General features: G+C 41.8%; 1 protein-coding gene across 7 annotated transcripts in view; it reads left to right on the forward strand.

Moving 5' to 3' along the window:
* The window catches only part of SASH1 (SAM and SH3 domain containing 1), a 568,418-nt gene that overhangs the window by 518,539 nt on the left and 22,726 nt on the right, over positions 1–27,153 (forward strand). For 4 of the 7 annotated variants that reach the window (XM_080388231.1, XM_080388233.1, XM_080388227.1 and 1 more), the window contains exons 7-11: positions 674–789; positions 2,422–2,523; positions 17,008–17,140; positions 21,207–21,553; positions 26,007–26,078. In XM_080388231.1, the coding sequence (XP_080244357.1) occupies positions 674–789; positions 2,422–2,523; positions 17,008–17,140; positions 21,207–21,553; positions 26,007–26,078 (770 nt within the window). The remainder of the gene's footprint in view (positions 1–673; positions 790–2,421; positions 2,524–17,007; positions 17,141–21,206; positions 21,554–26,006; positions 26,079–27,153) is intronic. The other 3 variants (XM_080388232.1, XM_080388228.1, XM_080388230.1) reach the window with 1 other exon arrangement.

A 27,153-nucleotide genomic window follows, 5' to 3' on the forward strand; every position in this document is an offset into this window, starting at 1 on the left:
CAGGAGCCCACTTAGGAGGTCAAAAAGGGGCACATTTACACTCTCACATGGACATGTGGGTCCTTACCGGCTCTCAAGGCGATTTGTAACTGTCCACACTGACATGCCAAGCGCATACCGAAAGGACAGGTCCTGGAGTTGAAAGCCCCAATACATCCAGCACCTTGTGCCAGCTCAGTGACCAATTAGATAGCCTGGATAGATCTGGGGGACATGGCCAGGCCATAGCAGAGAGCTGCAAGGGCCCAGCACGCTGTTCCTGAAAAGGCTTCCTGTCCGCTCTGGCAGCTGACTACGGTATTTCTCAGGGCTGAGTGCAGGACTTCTCTGGTGTTAGCTCTTTCTGTTTTGATTCTTGTCTTTCAGGGTCAATAACTGTAATTTTGATGACAGTCACTTTTTATTTCTTCTTATCATGCTCTGTTGCTTTCAGAGTCAAAGTAGACTTAGTTTTCTAGCCCTAATTTACTTCCTTTTCTTGTTCAGTTACTTCCAAATCATTCAGTCCTTTAAAATCATACTATGAGTCTGCTCTGGGGACAGTCTGTTTCTGGCCAGCCAGATCCACATGGCAACCGAATTTCAGAGCACTGGGTAGAACCCAGTTTCAGTGTACCCCACTCTGTGCATGACCTCTTCTTACATGTGTTTGTTATTTCTGTGCTTTTTCCAGCAGGAGAGGATGTAGGGTACGTGGCCAGTGAGATCACGATGAGTGATGAGGAGCGGATCCAGCTGATGATGATGGTCAAAGAGAAGATGATCACCATTGAGGAAGCACTTGCTAGGGTATGATATGTACATACTCCAGTTTCCTTGAAAACATGTTTTAGGATATACCAGTTTGGAGTCTTCATTCGCTCAGAACACATAGAAGGGGGAGAAAGCCTGCCTGTTTGTCCCATCACACTAGGTAGCATAAATTAGACCGCAGTTCCTTAGTTTATGGGGAAAAGTGAGATTTAGCTTAACCAAAAGTACACGTCCAGTGCATGGTAAATTAATCGCGTCCTAAAAGCTTTTGCTTCTCTTCATTGGCAATAAATGGTGCTAATCTCAAGTGTAGACATTTTCATTGCAGCTATCTAAAGTAAGGGAGAGGAATCTCACCTGTACTAGCCTTTATTTGCCTTGTATGTTCATAGGTTTGTTTAAGTGTTAAAAGGAATGCTTCAAGGTTTGCTGAGCCTGGCTAATTAGTTTCTTATTATTTTCCTGCTGCTAATGGCTGAAAGGCAGTTTGCTTGAAGAAGACTCCCATTTTCATCCATTAAACCATTAAAAAATACTAACATTTAAGCTACATTTTTTTTCCTTTTTTCTTGGCCAAAAGGGTGATGTTTTGTTTTAATAGCCTTTAAGAAAACATATTCAGCTGTTCTTGGCATTTGACATTAAAAGATGTTTTTTTTCATAAGTACAGTGGCTGTCACAAGTGTTTCTTTACAAAATCTAAATGTTAATAAACCACAAGAAAAATAAATGTAAGCTATTGTATTTGTGCGGCAATAGAGCTAAGATTTTAATTGCTCAGGAGCCAAAAGCTCAGTGCTGAAGTTTCCACACCACTTCTGATTTTGTACTCTTGTGCAAAATACTGTGATGGAACACAGGGTAATCTGTATGGGCTTCATTAGAGGTGCAGAAAATATGATTTGGATCATGAGCTGGCACTCAGATTTCTGTACTGGCATGCTACATCTTGAAATAATTACTGTAAAATAGAAAATTATTGTCTGAAGAAAACACTGCTTTTCTGGGAATCATATAACGAAAAAAATGCAAAATTTTAACATTGCTTGTGGTAATATTAGGAATTCTTTTACTTTTCTGCTGATAAAAATCTCGTGGGAGGAGGGTTGTACCTAGTCTGTATGGTTCATATGTGTACTGGTACTGTTTCCCTCCAGTCCCTCTAGTGGTCTAACTCAGTTCTTGGTGATTCCCCTCAACAGTTTGACTCTAGGAGGACTAGCTTTGCATCTTAAGCCTTCTGTTGGAAAACAAGACAGATGCTTGTTTGTTTTAAAATAATAAAAGATGGTTCCTAGTCTTTACTGATATCATTTTCTTTATGAAGGAAATTGGCAGGCTGTTGTGATTTAGTCTGTCGACTGTAAACTCTGCCTCTGAGATGGGGATATGTAATTTATATTTTACCAATGACTGTTCATCAAAATTCAGTATTTACAGATCACTTCCTTTTAAGAAAAAAAAACAAAACAAAACAAAACTCACCGTTAAAACTTCTGATTCTAGAACAAATTACATGTGAGACATGCAGTGCAAAAGTTCTGATTTTGCCAGTTCCACAATGATACGGGAGGGGGGAAAATCCTGAAAGGATGTTAACTCTTGCTGTTTTAATGAAGATTGATATCTGCTTCTCACTGGAAAATGTTCTGTCTCTTCAAATTTCAGCTGAAGGAATATGAAGCCCAGCACAGGCAGTCAAGCACTGTAGATGCTACAGAATGGCCTGATGCTTCTTACTCAACATTTGATGGGTCTTCCAATTGTAATGTAAGTACCTGTCATTCTGATATAGCTCTCCAATATCGTTTAATATTTAAATCCTTTTACTGCAGTACAGAAATATCCTGATTTACCTGATTTCCTGAATAGCAAATGTATCATTTGACCTTGTGGTGCTATGTTCTGTCTGCAGAAAATCTTTTAACATGGATTTTAAATCTTCAAGGTCTGTTGTCATAGACTTTTAATGGTTTTATTGTATAATCTCTCTTTTTTTCTTTTTTTCTGTTTTTTAATCTGGCCCTTTGTCACTGAGATTTAGAAGCACAAGTGATCCAGGGCAAAAATGCCCGTGTTCCAAAATGCACACAAGAGGTTTTTTAGATTGTTTAGAGGGAACTGTTTTACTTTGCTGATTCACAGTAACTGAGTAGCAGAGTTTCTCAGGCCTTCCTAACCCTTGTTGATACATTCTAGATGAGGGTCTGGCTAAGCCCTAGCTGCCTACTGCTTTCAAACAAAGTTCTATCTCTGGATTTGCTAACTCTCAGCCCAGAGAGTTTGCAGCTTTTGCCAGACCCATAAGGAATAAGGCAGCTTTCCTCCCTCATTTTTACTTCTGAGCTGTGTAACTTCTGTTGTTTTTATGGGCACCAGACAATCTTTTTGTCATGCCATACTGAACTAATTAATATTTCCTTCCAAATATCTTCATTTTCACTGAGTGGTTTATTCCACTTCATTTCTCTAATTGAAAGTTCACAGATAAATCTTAGGGAAGAACACATTCGGCTGTCAAATCCAAGCTCTTTGTAACCCATATAATTGAATCATAGGCTATTGAGACCATTGATTGATTTATTTATTTTATTGTCAGTGGAATTTCCTGCTAACTGCAGCAGATAGCTTCTCCTCCCTGAATGAAAAGAGGAATGGTATGTCATTTTATGAGATGTTTGAAATATTTTGTGGTGCAGAAAGATTTTCTTGTTTGTGTTAAAAAAAATATGCCCATCTTTAGTTAGATGTGAGCAGAGGGGACTGGTGTTGCCTTATACTCTGAAGAACAGAGAAGGAAAGATCCTGACTCTTGTGCAGCGATTGTTTAGCCAGCTGAAAGATGTCCTGATCTTTTCCTCATTAGTATTTATAGCTTGAACTTGCCCTTCTTAAAGCCTTTGGCTAAGGTACCTATAGCATAAAAGCCTCAAAACTCTCATGTACTGTGATTAAATCTCAGGATACTGAATTTCTCAAATCTTCTGATAGCGGTTTATTCTTGTGTTGAAGTTACTGAAAGCTGTGTATACCTCTGAGGACCAAACATGACTCAGTATTTCCTCCCTAATGGAATGACTTGGCACCTTTTCTCTGAAATTATTTTCCTAAGCCATCTTTACACTTTTTGCCAAGAGCTCTGTTGCCTCTCTGTGCTGTTTTGGTAGAATTTGAATCATTTCCTATTAACTTCAGTGAAGGGTTTGTGTTCCATTCTTGTAGTTACCTCTCAAGATTTTGCCCTTGCTCCTAATTTTCATCCTGGTTACATTTAACAGAAGCTGTGAAACTGCTTGCCTTCAAGGGAAGAGTAGATTATCCACAGAAACAAAACTTCATGTTAGAACAAAAGTCAGCTTGGCTTCTTTTTTTGTGTACAAGAAAGAAACTAGACTTAACTGGGGTGAAAGACTTTGGGCTATAATTGCCACACAAGAAGGAAAACCAAATAGTGTGAAGTGTCAGATAGGTCTAGAGAGAGGGTGTGTGTTCACCCAGACTATTTTGCCAAATGACATCTCTATAATCTAAAATGACCAGCTTTTGAGATGCGTAAAGATGAGTCTATTTTCAAGCCCTTTCTTTGCCAAATGGCTTGACTTTCAGCGCCATTTGTATGATTCTTATAACTACCCTACTCATTTTATAGAAGCCATGAAGCAAAGATATTTTTCCATGTATTAAAATTGTCCTGTTAGGTAGCCTACTGCTTTCTAACCTCAGAAAGTAATTGAAAATATGAGTCACTGAAAGTGAAGATCCTGGTTTGAATTAAAACTCCTTGGGCAATGGCTCTTCTTGTTCTGTTCTCTTTTTTTTTTTTTTTTTTCTAATGATTTCTGTTTCTTTCAGTCTCATGGCCAAATTGTTACTAGGTTGTTTTTAATGGAACATTGTGATCATACTTTATCATTTTGTAAACATTTTGTACACAAAAATTGTGAAAGCAAATTGCAAGAGAATTGCAGATTGAGGGAATTTAAGAAAAGACTAATTTTTTATTTATCTGCTCTAAATTTCTTTGGTAACGTTGGGGATTTAAGAGATACCAAGACACTAGTATAATGGCTTTTTCTTTTTTTTTCTTTTTTTTTTTCCCTTCTCATTTTGTCTTCAAAGGCAGAGAGACCTGCTGCTAGCTAGGAGGACTTGGGAGGATGCATCACTAAGTTTTTGTGGAATGACTTTGCCCAATGACTACATTTCAGGAAGGAAAAAAAAAAAAAAAACCCAGGTAGAATCGGCAATCAGAGAATCTAAAAATGAAGGCAGAATGTCTGGAGTGTTCTAAGGGTTTAAGTACTCCATTGCTTTCAAGTCAGCTTTGCCCACATAATAAGAACAGCCACCTGTAAAATAACATCTAAAGGGCAAATATCATTGGTGGTTGTTGTTTTCCTTTCCAGGGGAAAAAAAAAAGGCCTTTTTTTTTTTTAATTTGTATAGCTATCATGTGTTTATGACTAACATCCCTGGTGTTGATCCTTAACACGTTTTAAAGATTGATTTAAGGATTCTTTTTTCCGGCTCCTCCTCTTTTAAATTACTGTAGCTTGAAATGGAAACTTGCATTTCATACCCTTACAAAACTAAACCCTAAAGATTACCTACAAAGGATCGAAGGGTTGACAGGTCATCATCTCAGTATCCGAAGAGAAGCAGCCCAATGTTATTGCTGTGCTATTAATTGTACGTCTTGTTTGTTTGCTCTTAAGAAGGAAACAAACAAAGGCCTTGCCAAGTCAGTAGGTGACTTGGTTCTGTGCCACTTTAGAGCAGTTTGTAGCTTTCAGTCTCACTACTGTGGTCCCTTTGTTTCACAACAAAGTATACGTGTCATTTATTTGCTAATGTAGGAATGCAGTTGAAACTGTTTTTCTTTCTAGTCAGATGTATCAAAAGTCTAAAAGGCTTCGTCATTTTTTTTTAAATTTATTTCTGAATATTTATGTTTCATCTCTGTTGGAATGAAGGCTGCACAGTAACACTAGACAAGCTTTCATTGCCTTGTGCCAAGTGTTGGGATGTAAAGCAGGTGCAGATTACAAATGGATCCTTTTCTGGATTTTAGATAAGGGCCTGTTTGTCCTCAGGAATCAGAAAGTCCAGGGAAAGAGAGGACTTCAAAATGGTATCACATTCTTGCTTTACACTGAGGTGCCTTTTATACTTCTTAAAGATAGAAGCTCGCTTGATAACTTTCGGGGGATGAAATTCTCAGTTCATCTGAAACAGGGCTGCTTCGTCCTCAGAGCCCCACTGGTACGGCTCCAGCCCAGCTTGGAGGACCAGCATTAAGAGAAACCAGTATGAATCCTTTCCTGTGCCCTCTGCTGAAAGACTGCTAATTGGTGCCAGTTGTCATGTTTGCTGCAGGAGTGAGGGAACAGAGAGAAGCAGAAGGGAGGTTTTGACAGAACTGTGTATCATATATGTGCTGCCACTGAAACAAACCACTAATTAACTTCGCTGACAGTTTCTGTAGATACAAGTTAAAGGAAGTTGTAATTTTATCTGGTCTGAACTGTTTTGTTTGCCTTGTCAGGCACCTGTGTTTCAGTTTTGATCAGCGGATAATGGTCAACCATCCAGAGCTCATTAAAGCGAGCTTTCAGGTAGCGCAGCCAGCCTTCGTTTGAAGGGTGCTGCAGTGAGCTGTACTGCACTCCCCCGAGACCTCCCCACCTACCACATGCAGCCTTAGTAGCCTCAGGGGAGAGGCCATAAATTTTATGAGCACGGAGAACAAAAGCAGCATCTCCCACCAACAGTATGGCCTGCAGGTGGGCAGTAGGAAGCCCACAGTGCTGTTTTACCTCCCTGCCCTCCCAATACTTCTTTACCCAGGACTGTCAGCATGGCACCATTACCAGTAAGAAACAAACCCGGTTTGTTTTCACTGAGGACAGTAGCAGCAGTTGTGCAGACCTGGAGGTGTGCTGTGCACATCTGCATCTGTCATGAGTCTGATGCTGGGGAAAACTCCCCCTCGCATTGCTTCTCTCTTCCATCTTCTGTCAATCTGCTTTGCAATAGACAGCAGCAAATGAAGTCCACACAGCAACAGCTCTAGCTGAAGTGAGATAATCTTCGGTTGTTCCTGTTCTTCGTGTTATTTCCAGAGGATGTTTTCATTCAACAAGTCATTAAATGGAGCTAAAAGTTGAAAGGATGTCTGGTGTTGGGTTTTGTCTACTACTAGTGTCAAAGGCAGAATAATAGATGAGAATGGACTTTGGGTCATATTTAGTTTCAATCCGAGAGATGCTGAAGCTGTTGAATCAGGGTTGTATTACCTATGGTGTAAATCTGACTGTAACAAACTATGAAGTCTGATAGAGTTTTCTCTGACTTAACAACAGTCATTACTGTGTTGTTTGGCAAGTGTGGAGAGTAGGAAGAAAAGAAATAATTATAACCTCTGTAGCACCGATTACTGCTAGAGTAAATCTAAGTGTAACTACAGCAAATCTACATTATTCAGGGTTATACTTTATTACAGTGATTCAGATTGTGGATGCTTTCTAAATACAGCATTTTTTAAATCTATTTTTATTCATATTACTGAGGTATTCTTAAAATGTTTAACCATTTGTTAACATTATTATTGCTCGTACTACAGGGCTGTTACAGTACAGAGGAAAAAGCACTTCTTTTGCTATAGTGAATTTAACTTCTTAGAACTGAGCTTAAAGTCAATGCATATTGGGAATCAGCATTGGCTATCAGTGGAGATTAGGATTTTTTATGATGAGGGTTTTTTAGTTTGAACAGTAGTGTTTAAACTGAAGCAACATGGATACTTTGAGCATTTTGAAGCTATGCACTATGTTAGCCCTGTTTTTGCTGTTGTCACAGAACTTAGCATTTCTTGTAAGGTTTTTTTTGATGTGAAAGGCTAAAGGGTGGAAGAGGATGTTTCTGTGTTTCAGTTCTTGGTGAGCTTGTTGCCCTGCTCCAGGACCTGCATGCTCTAGTGACTCAATTTCTATTAAGATTTCCTGAAAGGTACTGATGTGCCGTGTTGCATTGGATGGTGTATTTATTACTACTGTCCAAGTTCCTATAATTCTGTTCCGTGCTTAGTAACATCTGTGATGAAGAAAGAGCCTAAAATAAGACATGGCTTCAAAATGATAGTGCTAAATTCCCATGGTATGTGCCTACTACAGGGACCTGTCTTGGGAATTGCTGGCTACCATCCTTTTCCACTGATCACAGAGACGGTGTCCAGTACCTCTCGGTGAAAGCTAGTAGCAGAAGAATTACAGCATGTTTTGTTAACGATCTTTCCCTGCTCTCTATCCATACATAAGAGCAGGATTTCCCATGGGTATCGTAATACAAGTACTTTCATGATAGAAATGAAATCATCATTACAGTTCCCAGGACACAACACAAAGTTTTAAGTAAGGTCAGTGCTGTGGAGTGATGATAGCAGAGCAAGAGACCATCAATGTGTTTATTTGTTTTTTTAGAACACTGTAAGGAGTTTTTTACCTATTTGATCTGAAATTTCCCAGAATACTTTAGAATTTACAGAAGAAATGCATTTATTTAGGAATACAGCTATATTACTACTTTAAGTATTATTTACCATGTAAGACATGGTATCAGACAGAACTTGGCTAGATATGTGTTCCAAGTGGCAGTAAACGTTGTCCCTACAGGACTGTACTGAGCAGTTGTCAGTAATGCAGCCCAAGTAACCCTGCTTACTGCCAGTAGGAGTTGCTCCTGCGGGTGTGAAGACTGGATGTAGTTAGTCTGTTATAAGGTCTCTGAGAAAAATCTGCCTGCTATCATGACTCAGAGAAGAGAGCTTACAGTAATGCACAGGCCATGATTGTAATTAAGTGTGTTCATAACCACTTCTGTTTTGACTGCATTCAGGCAAGCTGTATTGACTGACCTTACTGCAAAATGTTTGGCCATGTATTTTGGGAGGGTTGAAGGTGGGAAGGCAATTAATTTAATATTCATTCTAACACATTACTTGGCTTTTTTTATACCTTTTTGCCCTTGGGCAGCTGCCAGATTTCTCTGCTAATTACCTAGAGGGTGGGGGACAGTGGTAACAGCTTTTTCCTATTCTCCCTGCAAGCATCAGCCAGCAGGAGATGCTGTAAACCATAATGTGGTTTCCCTGCCCCCATCTTTTCTGAGGCCAAGGCTATTAAATTGGAACAAAGCCTTGCTCAGTTCAAGAATTAGGAATCTCAAAAGCCATGTGTTTCACTGCCCTATTTGGCAGACCCAAGCTGAATAATCTTTACTTGTGCTATAATAGAAAATTTTAATTACGGTCCTGGCAATTATGACTTGCCCCCTCTCCCTTGCCATTGGTGTTTCCTTCCTCACACAACATTAATAATTTGATTGTTAGAAAATGCTGTAAGAATGTAATCTAAATTACTACACCCTTCACTAAAGGGCTCTCAGTCTCTTCTTTTTTTTCCTCTCTTTTTCTCTGATATGAATTTAACTGTATTTCATGTATTGATGTCCCACCTTTGGTTTTCTGAAACGCATGGAGGCTGGTTTCCAGCTCCAGTGGTGCACTCCATTCGTTAATAGTACAGGCTACACCAAAGAACAGGGATTCTCCCCAGGCCTTCTTAGCTGTGCCAAAACACAAGATGCAGTTGAGAGCGCCTTGTTAGACTCTCTTTTGCATGTGTAGAGGAGTCTGCAGGAGAATTGGAAGGGAATGCTGTATTATAACAGATAGAGAGTAACGTAATGCAGAGCTTCATTCTGCCACATATACCTATGACAAGTGGTACATGAGTACAGTTGTAATGTCATTAAAATTAATTATGTTAATTAGTGAGAGAACCACTTCACCATGAGGAAATGTGTCTGGCTTGCAGATGCAAACGTCAGCAATGTGCTTCTCAAAATTATTAAACTAAAACCTGGAAACAGTTAACATCTAGGCATTTGTCAAAGCAGTTATTCAAGTATCAAGACAGACCTCCTGGGAGAATTAAATTTTTGTGCTCTCGTTACTTATGAAAAATATTTCCCACTAATTTCAGCAAGCAGTGTCATCATAAGCTGATGTGTAATATATCTTTCACCAAAGTTAGCCGCTGGATGCTCCTTTGATTTCCTTGTAAGTAATCACAGACCAAACGCAGGCATAGTTACCTGCGGGGGGGGGGGGGGGAGGGGGAGGGGGCTACACATTTTAGACTTACACAGCCTTTGCAGTTCATGCTCTTACAGTTAATTATGTGAAATGGCAAAAACATCTATGAGCTTTGTTAATTTTCTTTAAAATTTTGGAGGCCTTTCTTTGTAACCTCAGGATATGATGCAGATTATCACATCTGAGCTTCAAACAGTTTTCTATAAACAGCCTCTGCAAGGATTAGAGATTCATGAAACTTTCTTAATGAGACCCAAAACCTTCAAAACTCAAGTTGCAAAGCCCAAACTTAGATCAGTTTCACTCATGACCATGAACTTTTAAGGGAATCTGGGATACATTTCAAGGAAGTTGCTGTCATGTTTCACTTGATGTGGGCTGGTATGTTATTGAAATTGGAGAACACTAGCTGGTTTTATCTGAAGCTTAGAATTTTCCATAGGGTTTTACATCAGAGTTTTGGGGCTGAAGTAATTCAAGGGTAAGAACCCAGCTACAACACATCAGTAAATCTAGTTTACATGACCGCTAGGGAATAAAAAAGTCATGTACGGTCACTAGTACAAAGATGGAGAAATCATAAAAGGAAATTTGGCTAGGTAGCTCATTAAAATAAGACAGTCATCAAAGGAAGTAGATGTTTTGGCCCCCTGTGATTTCACTGTGTGGTTGATCTGCAGCAAATCCAGATTAACTGGCCATTGATTGTACGGTCCTGTGTAAGGGAAATCTTTTCTTGGTTTAAAGAGGGTGCTGTTGTGGTATGTCTTTGCTACTGCTTTCCACCACTGGATAGCAGTGCCCCTGATTAGTAGAGGTTTTGGTGCGTATTTTCTTGTGCTCTGAGAAGAAATGTCCAAATTCTGGATTTATCCCAAGGTTTGGGATTAGGTATGGTTGACTATAAGAGGAGGGCTGATTTAATTGAGCATCTTAGAGTCTGTTTCTTAGGAAGGGAGCACTGAGCTCAGCCTAGGAGGAGAAGTTCGAAGTCACACTACAATGCTTCTTAAAGCTACAATGTGACTAATTCTAGACCAGTCTGAGATTCTGAATTAAACTTATTTGCCTTTCCAGTTCTTAGTGATGTTCTTTTTTATAGTGCTGAAACCAGGGAGTATGAAAAAAAAAATTATCTAAGTTCACTAATTTAAAAAACATTTAAGCAAAGTTTATTTTTCTGTCAAATTAGCCCTTTATAAAGGGAAATTCTCAGGGGGGCTCTTTGTCAGAAGAGTTAAAAAGTGAAAATAAAGAAAGCCTGGTAAAGGGCTTAAGTTATATTTCCTAGAGACACAGCCTCCACTCTAGCGGTCGTGTCTGAGGGTCAGTCTTCGTCCTGGCTTTGCAGAGATTCTCTGTATTTTTTTTCTTTCACTGAAATTCCATAGACAGTAATTAAGGAACTGGAGGCCATCAAGAGGTCAGCAAGCCTTCGTCAGTGAAAACAGGGATTGTTTGCCATGTACAACACTCCCTTTTTTCCTTGCGGTGAATAGAAGATTTGCTTAGAGCTGATGACTTACGCCTTTCTTGCAAGTTATGCAGCTAGTGAGTAACTGGGGGAATCAATCAGTGAGCAGAAAACAGCTAATTGAGTCCAGCATCACGCTTTTTTCTTCTTTACATATTCAGCGCTGGAACCGGAGCCAGTTTGGTGTCTGATAATGTAACTCCAGAGAAGAGCATTTTGTGCACAGGATTCGGAGTGAATACAATACTTAAGAAGAAGGGTCTGCTCTTAAATTTTAGGGTTACGAAGCTGACAGCGGTTGAGGACTCGGGGGGAATTACTCGAAACTGAGCTTTAGGCCTATAAATGCCGAAGCTGGTAAGTCACTGAGCATGTAGCATGATGTGGAGAGGATGTGTCTCCTGTTTCAGAAAGGGAGAAAGAGAAAAGGCTTTTGTGGTTATTCTTAGGCACAGCACAGCATGTGTAGCTTTTCTCAGTTCTCCTCTTCCTTTCCTTGGGCTTTTATGTTCGTTTCTGTTCTATTTTCCTGTCTCTGACGTTATCCAGGCATCTTTAATAAAATTTTTTTAAAAGTTAGAATGGTTGGTTTTTTTGGCAGATGTAAAGCCTGTTAGAGGGAAAGAAGAAAGGACACGTGTAGCCACGTCTCCTAAAGTGAACAGCAAAATCTCTTTCCATTTACTATAGAGCCTGTAGTTGTGAAGTGAGCTAGCCAGAGCTGGGGGATGTGATGTGATATGCCCACGATTCTGAATGTGGGGTTTTGCCCCACTTTGCTGGACAAGAATTGTCTGATAGCCAAAAATAATTGCAGCTTGGGCTTAATCAGATAGTAACAGAATTCTTTGTTTCTTAAATGAGAGGTTTCCTAGAGATTTCAGTTTGGGGGTGAACTATTATTACAGGGCATAAAGCGAACTGTAAAATTTTAATGTCTCTCTAAACGTCTTCACACAGCTCATGTAAAAGTCATGCATGCTTTTGATGGAGCTGAAACAGGTTAATCAGTTACGATAGCTTTAAACTGGACATTGTCCTAGTGTTTCTTAAACATCTTTATTTAGGACCTGGATAGCAGGCTTTGCCTATCTTGTGTTTTTTAAGGGCTGCTGCTATAATCCTGAAGTGTTTCCAAACAGTCTGCCGAAAGCTAGCTCCTTAGTTCTCGTTTACAGTTTGTCAGTTAATTCCAAGTACCCTAATAAATGCTGGGGTTTTGTGTGTGTGTGTGTGTGTGTGCCTGAAGCACTAATTCAGAGCGGGAGGTTAGTGTTGTTATTTCTGTGGCGTGTGAAATGGGCTGGATGTTAGAGAGCAGCAGAGCAAGGCGTGTGCCCTGCCTCCAGAGCAGGCAGCAGCAAAGAGCCTGCGTGAGAAAAATAGGAGAGAAAGCAAAGATGGCGCTGGGAGCAGAACGGCTAGAAAGCTCTTTGAGTATCAAAGTACATGTGCTAATTTCCTTTTTGTTCCTGAACATAAGTCTTTTTGCTTTAGTCTTGCATACGAGTTGATGCAAACGGTGGCCTTTAGAGGTGCACAAGTAGGAAAAGTTTTCTAAGCAGAAGAGATGTTAGAGAATTAATCTCGCCTGGATTTGAGAGCATCTTCATAGGTTTGTGGCCACGTTTGTTAGCAGCGAAGAGCTGGGTGGTGGGGATGGGCCTTGGCCTCTCCATAGTGTTCCAGCCATGTGGTACGTGGTGACTGCAGTCCTCTGCATGCAGTCCTTGGTATTTCCAGATGCTCTTAATTTAGTCCCTGTTTCCCTGAAGTCCTTCGCGCATTTGTGCAGCCGACCTCTCCAAGCTGGCGGGTTTCCGCACCGTGAGAGCATTGCAGATGTGTCGGGGATGCACTTGCTCCAAGCGGCGTGGGGAAAGGCGGCTCCGCCCGGCCAGCCCCGCCAAGGGGCCCCGCGGGCTTCGCTGGGTCCCCAGCAGCCCGGCCGAGCCCTGTGCTCTCTTTAAAGCAAGCGCGATTTTTGTGCATCGGCTTTGGCCAATTTGTTATGGTTTAAGGCTGTGGAGCCAGCTGTCTGCAATCTGATGTAGTGTTGCCCTGGAAACCAGAAATGAAACACTTAAGCATTCACCACAGAATTACTACATACAGCATTAGCCAAAATAATTAAAAGTTGAGCCATATGGGCTTTCGGATGGAAGTTAAGTTGTTCCTATTTGCAGTACTGCAAATCCGTTTGTTTTCCCCTTGGAGCGCGGGGAGAGGCCTGCTCCGGCAGTGTGCGGGGGGACGGGGAGATGGAGGGGCTCTGGCTGTTTTACCGGTGCGTTAATGACGCCGAGGCTTGGCCTAACAGGATGGCCGTGTGCCAGGGGCGGGGAGGCGTTGGCGGCAGGGAGTGCGGCATGGCCTCCTCCCATGCCGGGCAGCCTCTGGCCCAGCCTCTTGCAGACACATCGTTCCCTCCTTAACAGGCCGCGTCTGCCCCGTTGCAGGGCTGCAGCGCACTGAAGCGTGTGTCAAGGGGGGTGAGGGCGAGGTGGAGGCTGGCAGCCAGCTGCTGGAAAGCCCCGTGCCGAGGCCTGGCTGCTAGGGTTATCTGGGAAGCCATTTGCCTGGCCCGCCACGCCTTGGGGGGATTGGGGCGAATGTCCCATCTGAAGTCAGGGGCAGCCACCAACAAAAGCAATTTGGTCACTGTGGAAGTGGGGAGGGTAGAATGGGTCAGGGAAGTCAAAGTGTCGAGTTCAGCGATTCCCAAATATGTTGCTTACGGCCTGAGAGGTTTACACTTCTGCTTTCTGTTTAATATTAACTGTGAAAGAAAGCATTGCTTGAGCTGGAAAATCAAGCTCTGTTTCCCATGTGCCAAAATGGAAACTTTTGATAATTTAAAGGTCTTTTATAAAAAAAATGTTTCAAAACCAGGAAGTGAACCGAAAGTAACCACTTTTCAAAACAGTTTAGTTTTCAAGGAGTCAGCATTATTTGACAAGAAAGTTTCCTGGGGGGCACCACTGGCATAGTCACCCACATTTTTAGGCCTTCTGGTGTAAACTTATTAGCCATCCTTTCCTTTAGAGAAGATTTTCCGTGCCACATGCTACCTGACTATGACTGGAAATAGGCTGCTGGAGAGAGACTGACTTTGTAGTCAGCCTGTTACCCGGCGGCTCCTGTTGTTAAACACGAGCTGTTCCTGTCCCTCTCAGCCAAGCACTGGTGCTGGGAAGGATCTGTCCCTGCCTGCAGAGGACCCTGGCTCAGAGGGTGCCAGGAGTCCTGAAGTGGCAGGGAAAACCAGCTGGCACCTGGTTAGGATGGGACTTCATCTATTTTGAAGTGTGGTGGGGACCCCCTGTACCATCCACTGGGGTTTGAGGTCAGGACCTTGCACTGAGGCTATTTTGGTGCTCACTTTCATGGTGGTAGTGATGAATACAGATTTTGTTGTCATTGTCGAGTCTTCATAACCCTGGAGGGGACAGTTCTTTGTCCAGTACCACTGGTGCAAATATAAGACAAGTTGTTTATTCTTTGATGAAATCTTGGGTAGGAGGACCAGGTATGAGCTGCTCTCAGAAGTCGTACAGAGCTGACAGTTTTACAAATGGTCTTGCAGTCTTGCAAACCAAGGGTCTACAAAAAGTGATGAAGGAAAGCAATGGCTTAGAGTAATTGCATTTAAAATAAACATATCTCAAGTGCAGAGTATGCATGAAGTTTGCTTGTCAGGTTGTGCTTAATGGCCTAAGAAGTCTTGACTGAACTTCTTGATTACTGTCAATAATCCATTTGTCATCTTATATAAATACGTCAGTCTTACTGTTTGACATGTCACTAAGTTGTCCCAGCTATAATATCTGAATTAATGCTCATCTTGCTGCTTGATTTGTCTTGATATAAACAAGTACAGTACTCCTCTTTACAGCCCTGTTTTTCCCCGAAGGAAGATTATTAATTACCTAGCCAGACTGTACCCATAATAAGTGCATTCCTGTGGCTCTTGGATGGCAGAATGGCAATTCCTACTGCCGTATGTGGTCCATTTGGTATTCCTTCTTTTTTTGGAGTAACAGGAAGTTTGTGGGAAATCAGTAATTGACAGTGCCCATGCAGGAAGTGGCTGAAGTTTGCTCTGGTGTGGTTCTGCTGGCCCTGTGAGGTGCATGCCTGCAAGGTAGGCTTTCAGAGCTGCCCTGGCTCCTTCAGGCACTGGCTGCACCTTTGAAAGTGTAACCATGCAACTGCTAAGTGGTGTCTTGCCCCGTGACATCTACTGTTATTACCACATCCTGATATTTAAGTGTATTAGAAAAGCAGAAAGCATTTTTGCTGGGAAAGAGGAGAGGGTGGTGGGAGGTTTTTTTTCTTTTTTTTCTTTGCTTGAGCTTGGGGATTTTTTTTTTAAAGTGTAATTAAGGAGAAGGAGAAAAAAGGATGAGCACACTGGAAACCCAGATATCTGCACCGACAGGAAGTTGCATGAGGGATTTTAGAGCTGACCATTAGGAACGCGGTGACTTGGCTGGGACCGTGAGTGAAAACAAAGTAAGGTATACGATCCATACCACGCTCCAGCTGGAGGCCGTGTTGCACACAGGAATGTGCAGCAACACACGGTGCCAGGTCTGTCCTGGCCCAGCCAGAGAGCTCTGCCGGCCTCCTCTCCTCTCCCCTTCCCTTCCCCCCGCTGCCTTCCACATTCTGAACTGATTAAAACAGAGGAAGTAGCACATTGAACGTTGGATCTGGCTCGAAAATCGAAGTCGTCTTCTCGTTCACAAGGAATGGATTGTTTCAGCTTGTTGTGTCACTGCTGCTGGAGAGAGGGGAATTTTTTTTTGCCTCTGTAATGTTTGATACTTGAGGGAAAACAGCTGGAACTGAGCATACTGGATCAGATGCAAAACGAAACGGGATGCTGGGGAATATGGACTGCACTGTATATCTGAAAAGGTCAGAGTTTTCCCTTGGTCAGTGCTGGAGGAATGCTGTGTCCATCTTAATTCCAGCCTCGAGAGCCTTCAGGAGGAGTGTAGGGAGCAGGGAGGAGGAAAAGAATATTTTGTAGCTGTGGCAGTTCGTGAGTGAGGCAGATGAGATCTCCTCCTTGCTTTTCCTTCTCGTCCCTTTCTTGTGCTGCTGTTTCTGATTTTCTGGGAAGACTGAGGTGAAAAAAAAGAGAAGTCGTCAATGACAGAGTTTCAGTTTGGAGAAGCTGTTTATAACCAGGTTTAAACAGCAAGTTCTGAGATGCCGGACAGACCAGTGACTGACCCAAAGCACAGGAGCATAACTGGTATGGTAAGAAGAGCCCTGGGAAAGAGCCCTGCCTGAAACGTACTGTGAGAGGACGTGGAAGTAGTTATTACACAATGCATGGGAAGAAAGACAAGGGCAGGAATGCATTTCAGTGCCTAGGATCTTACGTTGCACAGATTTAGAAATCAAAATGGTATGTCATGCTTTCAGAAAAAGAAAAAGAAAAAAAAGAAAACCCTCACTAATTTAAATGTTTCTGTCTGACCTGGGCTGAAAATATAACACCAGTCACAGAGCTGCATTGACACAGCGCAGCAGATGAGCTGGGTTAACTTGTCTTGAAGGAGCAAGCCATGGGACTACTACTTTATTAATATTCCCTTTGTTTCTTTGCCAGTCAAGAGAACAATCTGATGATGAAACAGAAGAGTCGGTGAAGTTTAAGAGGTTGCACAAGCTGGTGAATTCTACTCGCAGAGTCAGGAAGAAACTCATAAGAGTGGAAGAAATGAAAAAACCCAGCACAGAAGGTAAAACGCAATGTGCATATGGTTAAAACTGCATGTGTGAATACATTTTTCTATTGAGAGGGGACAGAAAGTGGAGGGCTGGGGGAGGGAGGAGGGGAGTGTTCTTAAGGGACAGTAGGAAAGACTGCCTTATCTACGGTGCATGCCTTACCCAAGTAATTGCATTTTGAGATTGTGGAAGGAGAAAAGTGACAGCTTAGGATGTGGTCACTGCTGATCTCGTATTCCCAGAGCAGGGCTGGAGAGCCCCTCATTAAGAGATTAGAACTTGGTTTATGTTTTATGCCCTATGCTGGGGAGGGAATAAGACTGGGAGCAATCTCAACCAGCTGTCCCACAGGCTCAGCAAGGAAGTAAACAGAGCCACCACCACGTTGCTCCCTCCTCTGAGGCCTGGGACAGCACACAGGTGAAGCTCTTGCTAGTTCTGAGAGGTTAGTAGCTGGCTGATGGTGCAGTTGTGCCACATGGCATCATCCTGTGGCAAAAGTACAGAAACTCTATCAGCCATTCTTGTGGGATAGCAACTGCCTTGTGTAATATTAACTCCTACTTCTGGGGGAGACTGCTTGCAGTTTGGCTTCTGAATGAGCCTTGTTGCCAACAGAGAGGGGGAGAGAAGGGAGGAGAAGGGTGGGGAAACGGGAAGCAGAGTTCGGCCCCTGGGAACACCATGCTGCAGAATTAACTCTGGATGACCTGTATCCGTGTGTGAGCACTCAAGATTAACAGAGCCTGAGCCTCAGGACCCCCTCTGCACAGCCCTGCTTGAGTCTTTACTGGAATTGTGGGCACCCCTCTACGTTGGTGGCCTTCCCAGGATCGTATGCTGATTCCCCTCAGCTTTGCAGTGAGCTGAGCCGTATTACGAGTCCCTTCTAGTGCATTTAAGGAGAACATGTGCATCTTCTTGGGTATGTGGCAGGAAGCTGTTGGCAGATTTATGATCTCGCCTGCCTCTCTCCTGCGTGACGATGGTGTTACTGGCTGGTGTGAAAGGCACAGCCAGTCTAGAGCTCTGGACAAGGCAGTTGTCCTGGTCTGAGAAGATTTTGTCACCTCATAGGGTTAATATGAAGCTGAGTTACCTTGGAAGCCAAAACATGAGTTTTGAGATGCGGCAAAAAAAAAGGGCTATTTTTCCCCTGCTTTGGGGAAAGAAGGACCCCAGAGAGTCCTGTCCTACCCCCCTGGAGGTCTGGGGAAAGCTGTAGGGAGCAATCAGCTGGAGGCCCCAGGGCTGGGGAGCAGCTGCAGGAGCAGGCAGCCCAGGGGCTGCTGGGCTTGCAGACGTCTTCCTGAGTTTGACCAGACTTCTCTTCAGCACATTAACTGTCTGGTTTGCTCTCTATACCCTCTCTTACAGCACTTCATCTCCTCCCCTCCTGTTCTCCTTCAGTCTTTCACTTAAGTGTCTCAGTTTCTTCCAGGTATTTTTTTCCAATGAGTTTTTACACTCCTGCAGAAAAATCACTGAATTAACAATTATCTGTTAAAAAAGAAATAAAATTGTTCTGCTTCTTCCTTTCACCATCTCCTGCCTGTCCTCTTTTTTAACTCCAGGTTTTTCTCAGTGAATGATCTGTAACACTGAGCTGGTACTTAGCACTCTGGAATTTCTTTGTAGATTGGCTATTGGGAAACTCTGTAGCAAAACTAATTATTGCTAAATAACAACATGGATTAACTTCTGCCTAACTTCTATATAACTAGAAGGCCCCTTAAGTAACCCACAAGTCTACATTAGGAGTAGATTATCTATGACTTTTCTTTCAGGAAATGCTCTCCACACCTAAGTTTTCATGTTGCAAATTGGAAGTGCTTCATAAATGCTGTCCATCCCCATCTGTCATAATATAGGTCTGTATTCCCATTTGGGTATGTCAGAGGACTCCGCAAGATCACAAAAAATACTGTGATCAGATTTGGGGATTGCTGTCTGGCCTTTCAAGTTACCTGTGGTTGACTGGATCAGTTCTTGAGCTGTTCGCTGCTGTTATTTGAATCTGTGTTATGAGTGTGAAGTAATGCGAAATCCTAGATGGCTAGGTTTTGGGAGTTAGCTATAAAATTTGATTGAGTGACATCAGTAAGATTTCAATAAATTCATCAGTGTTCAACAGCTTTTAACGAAGTGTGAAATTCACTTAGTTTGAAAACTGACAGGCAGTTCCCCACAAGAAAGATTCCCCACAATCCTCCTCAGGAATTTCTTCACAAAGAACAACTTTTCCAAATTTCCATTATACATTCCTGTAGTTTTTAAAGAAAAGTACTCTGGTCCCAGGTCCTTCTCCCACATTTCTGCTATTGACTCTGTTACCACACTAAATATACATCTGAATAATCAGATACTCAATAGAATGTACCAATATCTGAATCCATGTGTATTTTGTGTTAGTCTGCTCCTAGTGAGCTAAATAACTGAAGCTTTGTAATTCCTGGGCACCATTCTTATATAGCATTTAAAAACAAATCACATCTACATCTGTGTCATTATGGCTTTGCATCATGGACTCAGTCCAAATAACATCTGTTACAGTGTTGACACACAATGCATATTTTACAAGCTGTTTAAATACATATTTACTCAGTGGACTAAAATTGTTTATCAGCACATATTTAGTCCCAGGAGAATGTCTATTTTCTGTTCAAATTGAGAAGTAGAGGGGAAATAGAGCAAGTTGGACAGTCCAGTGAAAGTGGTGTCAAAATCAGACCAGTCTACAGACCTACCCGAGAAAATGTCTCAAGAGTCAAAGTTGTGTATCAGATGTGATCCACTATCCCTTCACTGTCACAGCAAGTTTTATCTTGGTAAAATAACATCTTAGGCTTCAGCCAATATATGTCAAATATGTTTTGCCAGTAGAGTGAACTGAAGGTGAGACAGGAAGCCTGTACAGGGCAGCTAATTTTCTTTCACCTTGAAATGTGTCCTCTGTTATTGAATGAGCAAGTTTAGTAAATCATAGGTATTTTGGTAATGGTTCAAATTTAGTTCTGCTGTAAGACTGTGGATGTAATCAAAGATGAAGGCGAAGTTGGGTCAGACAAGAAATTTATTTTGGCAAGAAATAATTATGTTTCTGTGTGTGTTTCTGATACATACCTATGAATGCTGTGAAATTTGTCAGGCAGGATTTAGAAGGATGTGTACTCTTGTTTAACTCTTTCTTTATTAATGCATCTCATACCTGAGCCTATACTTTTCTCGGAAGAAAACACCAGAGAAGAGTTTAAGTGATAAATGCAAAAAGGAATTGCCATTTCAGGTCCTTTCTTCTCTTCTCTCCACTCCAAAAACGAGACCTGGCTGCTTGCCCATCTGTTTACCCAGTACTTTCATTGCAAAAAGTCTGCTTCCCTGTCTGTGAAATATGTATTTGGTGAAAATATACCAGCACACTGTTGAAATTGGCACACCCGCAATTTGACCTACTTTTTTTTCTTTGCATCTGTTGATGTAAAATCTGTGTCATTAAAATCGGTGCCTCTTACCCCATCGAAAACCCAGAACTGTAAATTTCATCCTGGAGCTCAGCTCCATAACTTTCTGGAAAAAATGCTGCTTTCTGCAGCAGCAGCACTGCGTATTAGAAAACTGGACCTGAGAGAAACTTTTTGGGTTTTAATACCTGAGCATATTTCTGATCTGTTGTAATCTCGCTAGAGCTGAGTATCATATGCAAGTATTGGAAGAAAAACATGAAAAACAAATCCCAGTTCCGGCTTTTAAGGGGTTCTTAGTGAGAGCATCTGTGGTCTTACTTAGCTGCAGATGAAAGAGACTTAAAATAACAATGAGTTATTTTCATAACAATGAACTTACAGGATGCTGTCTTCTCTCTATTGTTAACTCATCCCAGAACTCTCACTTCACAAACTGAAGTAACTGCTTCAGATTTATCCACTCACAAATACCTTCTGGGCTGCTTATATCACAAAGACTTTTCTTCCATTTTAAGTGGGTGATACATTAAATAAATACAATAAGGCTCTACAGGGAAACATCTTCAAGAATTATGAATGGTGACATGTGCTGTGCTGCTTTTGTCCCCTGTAGGTGTGGAAGAGCACTCACTTGACAACTCTCCTATACTGGATGACAGATCGGCACTTTACTCTGGAGTTCACAAGAAGCAATTCTACTTCGACAGCTCCTGTGAAAAGCAGCCAGAGGACGACTTGGAGTCACTTACTACTTCCCCCTCATCCAGCAGTCTTGATACGTGGGGAGCCAACCGGAAGCTGGTGAAGACCTTCAGCAAGACTGATAGCCGTGGCCTTATCAAGCCTCCCAAGAAACTCGGGACATTTTTCTCTTACCCAGAAGAGGAGAAGACTCAGAAAGTTTGCCGCTCCTTGACAGATGGGGAAATGAAGAAGAGCCTCGGCTCGCTGAGCCATGGGGTAAGTACAGAAAGCATTTGCTTTTATGACAGCAACAGGCACAAGCACCATCTTCTGGTGTCCCTGGAGGAGATTCAAAGTGTAAGGAAGCAGATCCGATTGAAGAAAATGGATACTAACTATTCCTGTTCCAGAGCTTTTCTTTACCAGCGCCCTGCTAGGAAAGGAGCATCTCCTGCAACTTGCGACCTACAATTACTGCGACACAAAATGAAAGGGGGTGGAGGTTGTGGCTTCCCAAACAGAAGGCTACGAGGGCGCACTTCTGTCAGCGAGTTCAATATTACCTATGTGGTGGAGAGAAGCCTGTACAGTCACCTCAACTTCTCACAGCTGGTGCGTCCCGTTACTGACAGGACCCTGAGCAAGGCCGACAAGCAGGACCTGAGGAGATGCCTGCTGGAGGAGGATGAGGAGGCCAAGAGGAAGTGGGCTGCCACAGTGGATCGCTGTACTAAAAGGGTTCTCTTGAGAATCCACCAAAAGTCTGTGAGTCAAAGAGTTGCCGTGAAGGTGGTCTTCCAGTTTCTGTGAGGTTGCAGTCAACACTTGCTGCTTTATACTTTTAACTAAAATTCTGGGCTTCTGCTTTCCTTGCCATTAGAAAGTCTTAAGCATTGTAATTCAACTATGAGGGATGAGTCTGATATAATCCCGTCAGAGAAGAGTTTTGTTGAGTCCGCTGTTTCCATGTGTACAGAATAACTTGATGAGAGAGAGCAAATATGACAAAATGCTGCTTTTTAAATTCACCTAGTGCAGAAATTGACATCACTGGTGAACAGAAGAGCTTTGAGATGCTATAAACTTGTTCTTTGTGATGCTCTGGGAGTTGGTAATCTCTTAAAGGGACCTGAGAGAAGAACAACATTCTCAGAGGACTAGAGCGTCCTTAGTCAACTGTGCTCTTTCCTGCTGTCATTGCCACATATTGGCCCTCTCCTTCTCAGTTTGCATCTCATCAATTCACCCACCAGCTCTCTATTCTCCATTACACACACAGCTGCAGAAAGACAGGGAGTCTTACATTATCCAGACACTGCCCAGCTGCTTGCTGCACACCACCAGCAGAACTGCCCCTTCTGTTCTCTCCCTGGCCACTGCTCCTTCTTTCTAGCATGGAGTGAAGGTGGCATCTTCCCTCAGAGCATTGTGGAAAGGGAACAAGGGGTGGCCAGTAAAGGAAATTATGCTGTGCAATGGGAAATTAAGTGATTTGAGCACTCCAGAGAGATCCAAAGCTGCTTCCTGACTATACACAACCCAGTTTAGACAGTTCCTTTAACCATGATGCTGAGTTTCCTAGGAATTTGCTTTTGGGGCCAGCCTGATCTCCAAAGCTGAGCCAGTTAAGTCTGTTGTCCAGTTGACAATGTAGATACGTTCCCTACTTCAGTGGGTGGAAACAGCAGTGCACCCATAATGTTAAGCAGGATATTCCAGTGAACAATACAGAAGAAACAGCTTTTCCTCTTGAACTACAGATTTGATTTTGAGAGGTCTGCTTCATTTTGTCAGGTGTGAGGTATTCTCGATATAAGAGTCACAGCCTTGGTCTCATTGAATAACCTGTGGGAGGTGACAAAGCCTTCATTGTTCACTTTTTGCTCTTCAGCCACAAAATATATGGGTGTTTTTCTACCCAATATCATGAACATTCTCTCTTGGCAGCTTCAGTATTTCTTCTGCATTGACTGCCCTGGCACTCACAGGGTTCTGTTTATTTTCACAATGTACTCAGGAGTCATTGTTTTCCCATAAGGATATTACAATGATAAGGCAAACCTTACTCATCCTTCTGTGGGCTGAACAATAGGGGGGTATCTCAAGCAAAAGAGATGCTTGCATGTGCTAGAGAAGGCCCATAATTAAAAATACCCTCTACTGTCTTTGTAAATACAGATGACAGAAACAAGACTCTCAGTTCTTATAATCGGCAGTCTCACTATAGTAATTTCATTACGAAAACCATCTGGACTGACTTTTATTTATTAACAGAGATACAATCAGAGAAGAAATGGATAGTGTTTTGTTGTTGAGGAACTCCTCAGTCAACTGCTCCTCCAGCCTCATTTGAATGGGATAAATGGTGGAGGCATGCTGCTCTTACTTGCTTTTTCAACATACTTCTTCCTGAAACTGCAAAAAGCTGGCAAGCTTCAACTAATGCTATTCCTTCTTAGAAGCACTTAATGTTTGTTTGCTGCAACCTCAGGGAAATTGCAATGCCTATGTATTCAGTGGAATTGGTCACTCTGTCTTGCCTTGCCATTCATTTTTGTCATTTATATTTGTTTCAGTGACCTGGACATGCATGAAATTTTCGAATCGCATCAGTTTTTCTTTTCTCCCAAAAAAACCAGTACTTTTGATTGCATGACCATTCCATTGAATATCCCTCTCCTCATCCACAGACCTTCTGTTTGGTACAGTATTGCCAGGGTCGCTACTGGAATCCGAAGGTGGAAATTAAATGTTAAATGTAAGGGGAGGTCCATACTGAAACAATAAGCATCCTTAATATGGTGCATTTATTCAGAAGCTTTTAACCAACAGACATTTTGCACTCTGAGAAGACTGCTTTAGGAGGAGCTCTGTCTGGTTTGACAGACAAGTTTGCTCAGAGCAGTTCCAGATGTCCTCTCTTAGTTGCTGGGCTTACCATACACTGTAGGATTAATTAAATGGACTCTTTAGAGAAGGATGATATTACTCATAGCTAAACGTGCTGTGCTTTAAAAACTGCTCTGATTACTTGTGGTTGATCTCCAATGCTTTCCAAAAACAATTTTTAAAAGCTGTGCCATAGTCACATTGCCTTCTGGAAAAAAACACTTTAAAATATTCTACGTCACAGCACTCTTCTTAATGTGTGGGGCCTAGACAAAGCTGGCTTTGAGTTCTACTAGAGTTGTGGTGGGTACAAAAACTGGCGTCCAAGCACTGTAGGTACACAGCACCCAACAACTAGAAAAGATAACTTTTAAAAGGCTATTAATATGTATGCTGATTGGTGGTGAACAGGGCAGGAAGAATGTTTACTCTGATAGAACTAACTGATATATATATCAGTTTATATCAGAATGGTTTATAAAGTGGCACAGTTTGTAGAGCTTGCTTCTTCCTAATGGTGTTGAATCAGACTGGTAGTTCTCAGGTGGTTGGTCTTCACCTCCTCCCAAGCACACACTCAGGGTACTAATTGGGCAATCCTTCGTAGGGCTGATCTGATGCTTACCTGAGTCCGAAGGTGTCTTGGGGTAGTTCAGGCCCTAAGAATTTATGGTTTGCAAGTGGCTGATCTTCTGCCTCCTGTTTATCTCAACTCTAACGCTGAAGAGAATACTTAAAATAGACATCTGCCTGTCTCACAACCCACACTCAGAGCTCAGAGTTGAGGTTGTGCAAGTAAATCGCAACTGCCATACCTCGGTTTCCCTGGATTGCCCTGTGAGACTTCTGGCAGGGCCAGGTACTTGAGTACTGTGCAGCTGGTTGGTCAGCGGCCAAATAAAACGTCAAAGGTTTTACCTTTTGGATTGCAAAGCAAAAACTGTATTCTCTCTGAGCCCCCTAAGTGTCTGGTCTTTTTTCAGGTGATACTGAAGCTTTAGTAGAAATTCATCTGCCAGAGTTAAACAGTGCTTGGCTGTGGGAATGCAACTGTACTGCGTTTGCTTGCCCTCTGCTCTTGGGAGGGAAGCAGTGTCATAGTGCCGATTTCCTTTTTTTATTCAGGCTGATTATGATAAACTGCATCTGTGCATTCAGACAAAACTGAGTCACTTCACTAGGTGATTGTGGCACTTCAAACATAGCGTACTTTCTCCCAAAAGTAGCAGAGCTGCCACGTATCACCAGAGGTGTGATGGTAAATACCTGATCTGGAATCAGGGCTTGCTGAATGTCTGTGGACACAGTGTGTATGGATAGTTGGGCTGGGTTTTCCCTCCCCTTACCAAGGGCTTGCCCTACAAGGCCTGTAGCATTTCCCTGTGTGTCGGTGGAAATGGAGCCTATGCAGCTATTCCCAGAAGGTAGGTTATTCAATGCTTTAGAAGATCGGTGGTTCTCTGTTTCAGTGCTACTGTGGACTTATTTATGAAGGCAGATGGGAGTGCTGAGGTGGAGTTGCCAGCACCCTGGAAACCTTGATGCATAAGATCAACAGTTTCCTTAGACCAAAAAGTCTTTTTTTATTATAAAGAGTAGGCAATAGATGACTCAACAGCAGCAGATCTTAGGCCAAGGAGTTGTCTCTGGAAAAGACAAATTACTCAAATTGCTTTATAACAATATCTTGATTTATAATCTCCCATCCTTTTCTTTGTTTGTTTCCATTTTTGCAGACATTTATGTTTTTACTGGCGTTCTCCAAATCACAGATGCTTTGAGTGAACTACTCACTGTGATAGAACTGTATCCATTTTTTTTTTTTTTTTTTTTTTTGCAGAGAACCTGTAGCTTTGGAGGATTTGACTTGACAAATCGTTCCCTTCATATTGGAAACAGTTCTGACCAAATGGTGAGTTTAAGACAAAAAGGCACAGACTTTAAATAGCATAAAATGAAATGCGCAATGGAGTTAAATAGACTGAAGTGTAATTTAGGTCTGTAATAACAGTCTGGAAATCCAAGAAAGCAGAGTATCTTTGTTAACCACAAACTTCCTTAGCTTTGAGAATAACATACCCACCCATATCCATGTGTGTATAAGTATTTATATACCGTATGTGTAATGACGCAGGTACAAGTGATCAAAGCACAGATCTGGGGGCACATCTATGGGCTTTTCTTATGTCTGACTTCCTCAGAGCATCACCCCAGGCAAAACTTGTGGTTACTATACTTTCTTGGTAAAAATATTTACTATTTGAAATGATGAGGCAAAATTTCATTTGCTGAAGATCTCCAAGTTGTTTGGGTGGAAGCCATTATGTAAGAGATTTATTATTTGTTTTCCCACTGTATCTAAGAGCTCTGGAGTTGACCAGAATCCCATTGTCCTGGGTGCTGTGCAATTGATCTCAGAGCGCTTTGTGTTAAAAAACAAACAAACAAACAAACAAAAAACATCTCCCCTGAGAATTTATTCCATTTTATATTATTCCTGTTGATCCCAGTGTTACTGAGCCAAAAATAACAGAAGAAAAATGAGCCAGAACATTATATCAAATGAAATTACTAACATATTTTTTCCTTTTGCCCATATATGTTTTTCTTTTCTGTTTCAACATTGGATCTGATAACTTCTCTGTTCACTTAAATGAAGTATGAATTGTGAAACTTTTTATATGCCAGTATTATATTTATTTTTTTTTTCTGTTGGCTGGGTATTTGGGAGTTATTTTTGGTTTTCCAATTACTTTTTTAACGTCATAAATTATAAATTGGCCCAAACTGTGGGCTGTTCTTTTATTCATCAATTTTTAACTTAGCAAAAAAGTTAACTTCCAAACTTAGTGTTTATCTTTAAACATAGATACTTTGACATCTTTTGTTCAGATTGGTTCTGCTATAAGAAAGTCTGAAATCTCAATACTACATTTTTTCCGTACTAGCATTAGTAGTGGGAGAGATGCAGTATACCAGAATAATGT

This window comes from Falco punctatus, assembly GCF_963210335.1.
Source record: "Falco punctatus genome assembly, chromosome: 5".
Lineage (NCBI taxonomy): Eukaryota > Metazoa > Chordata > Aves > Falconiformes > Falconidae > Falco > Falco punctatus.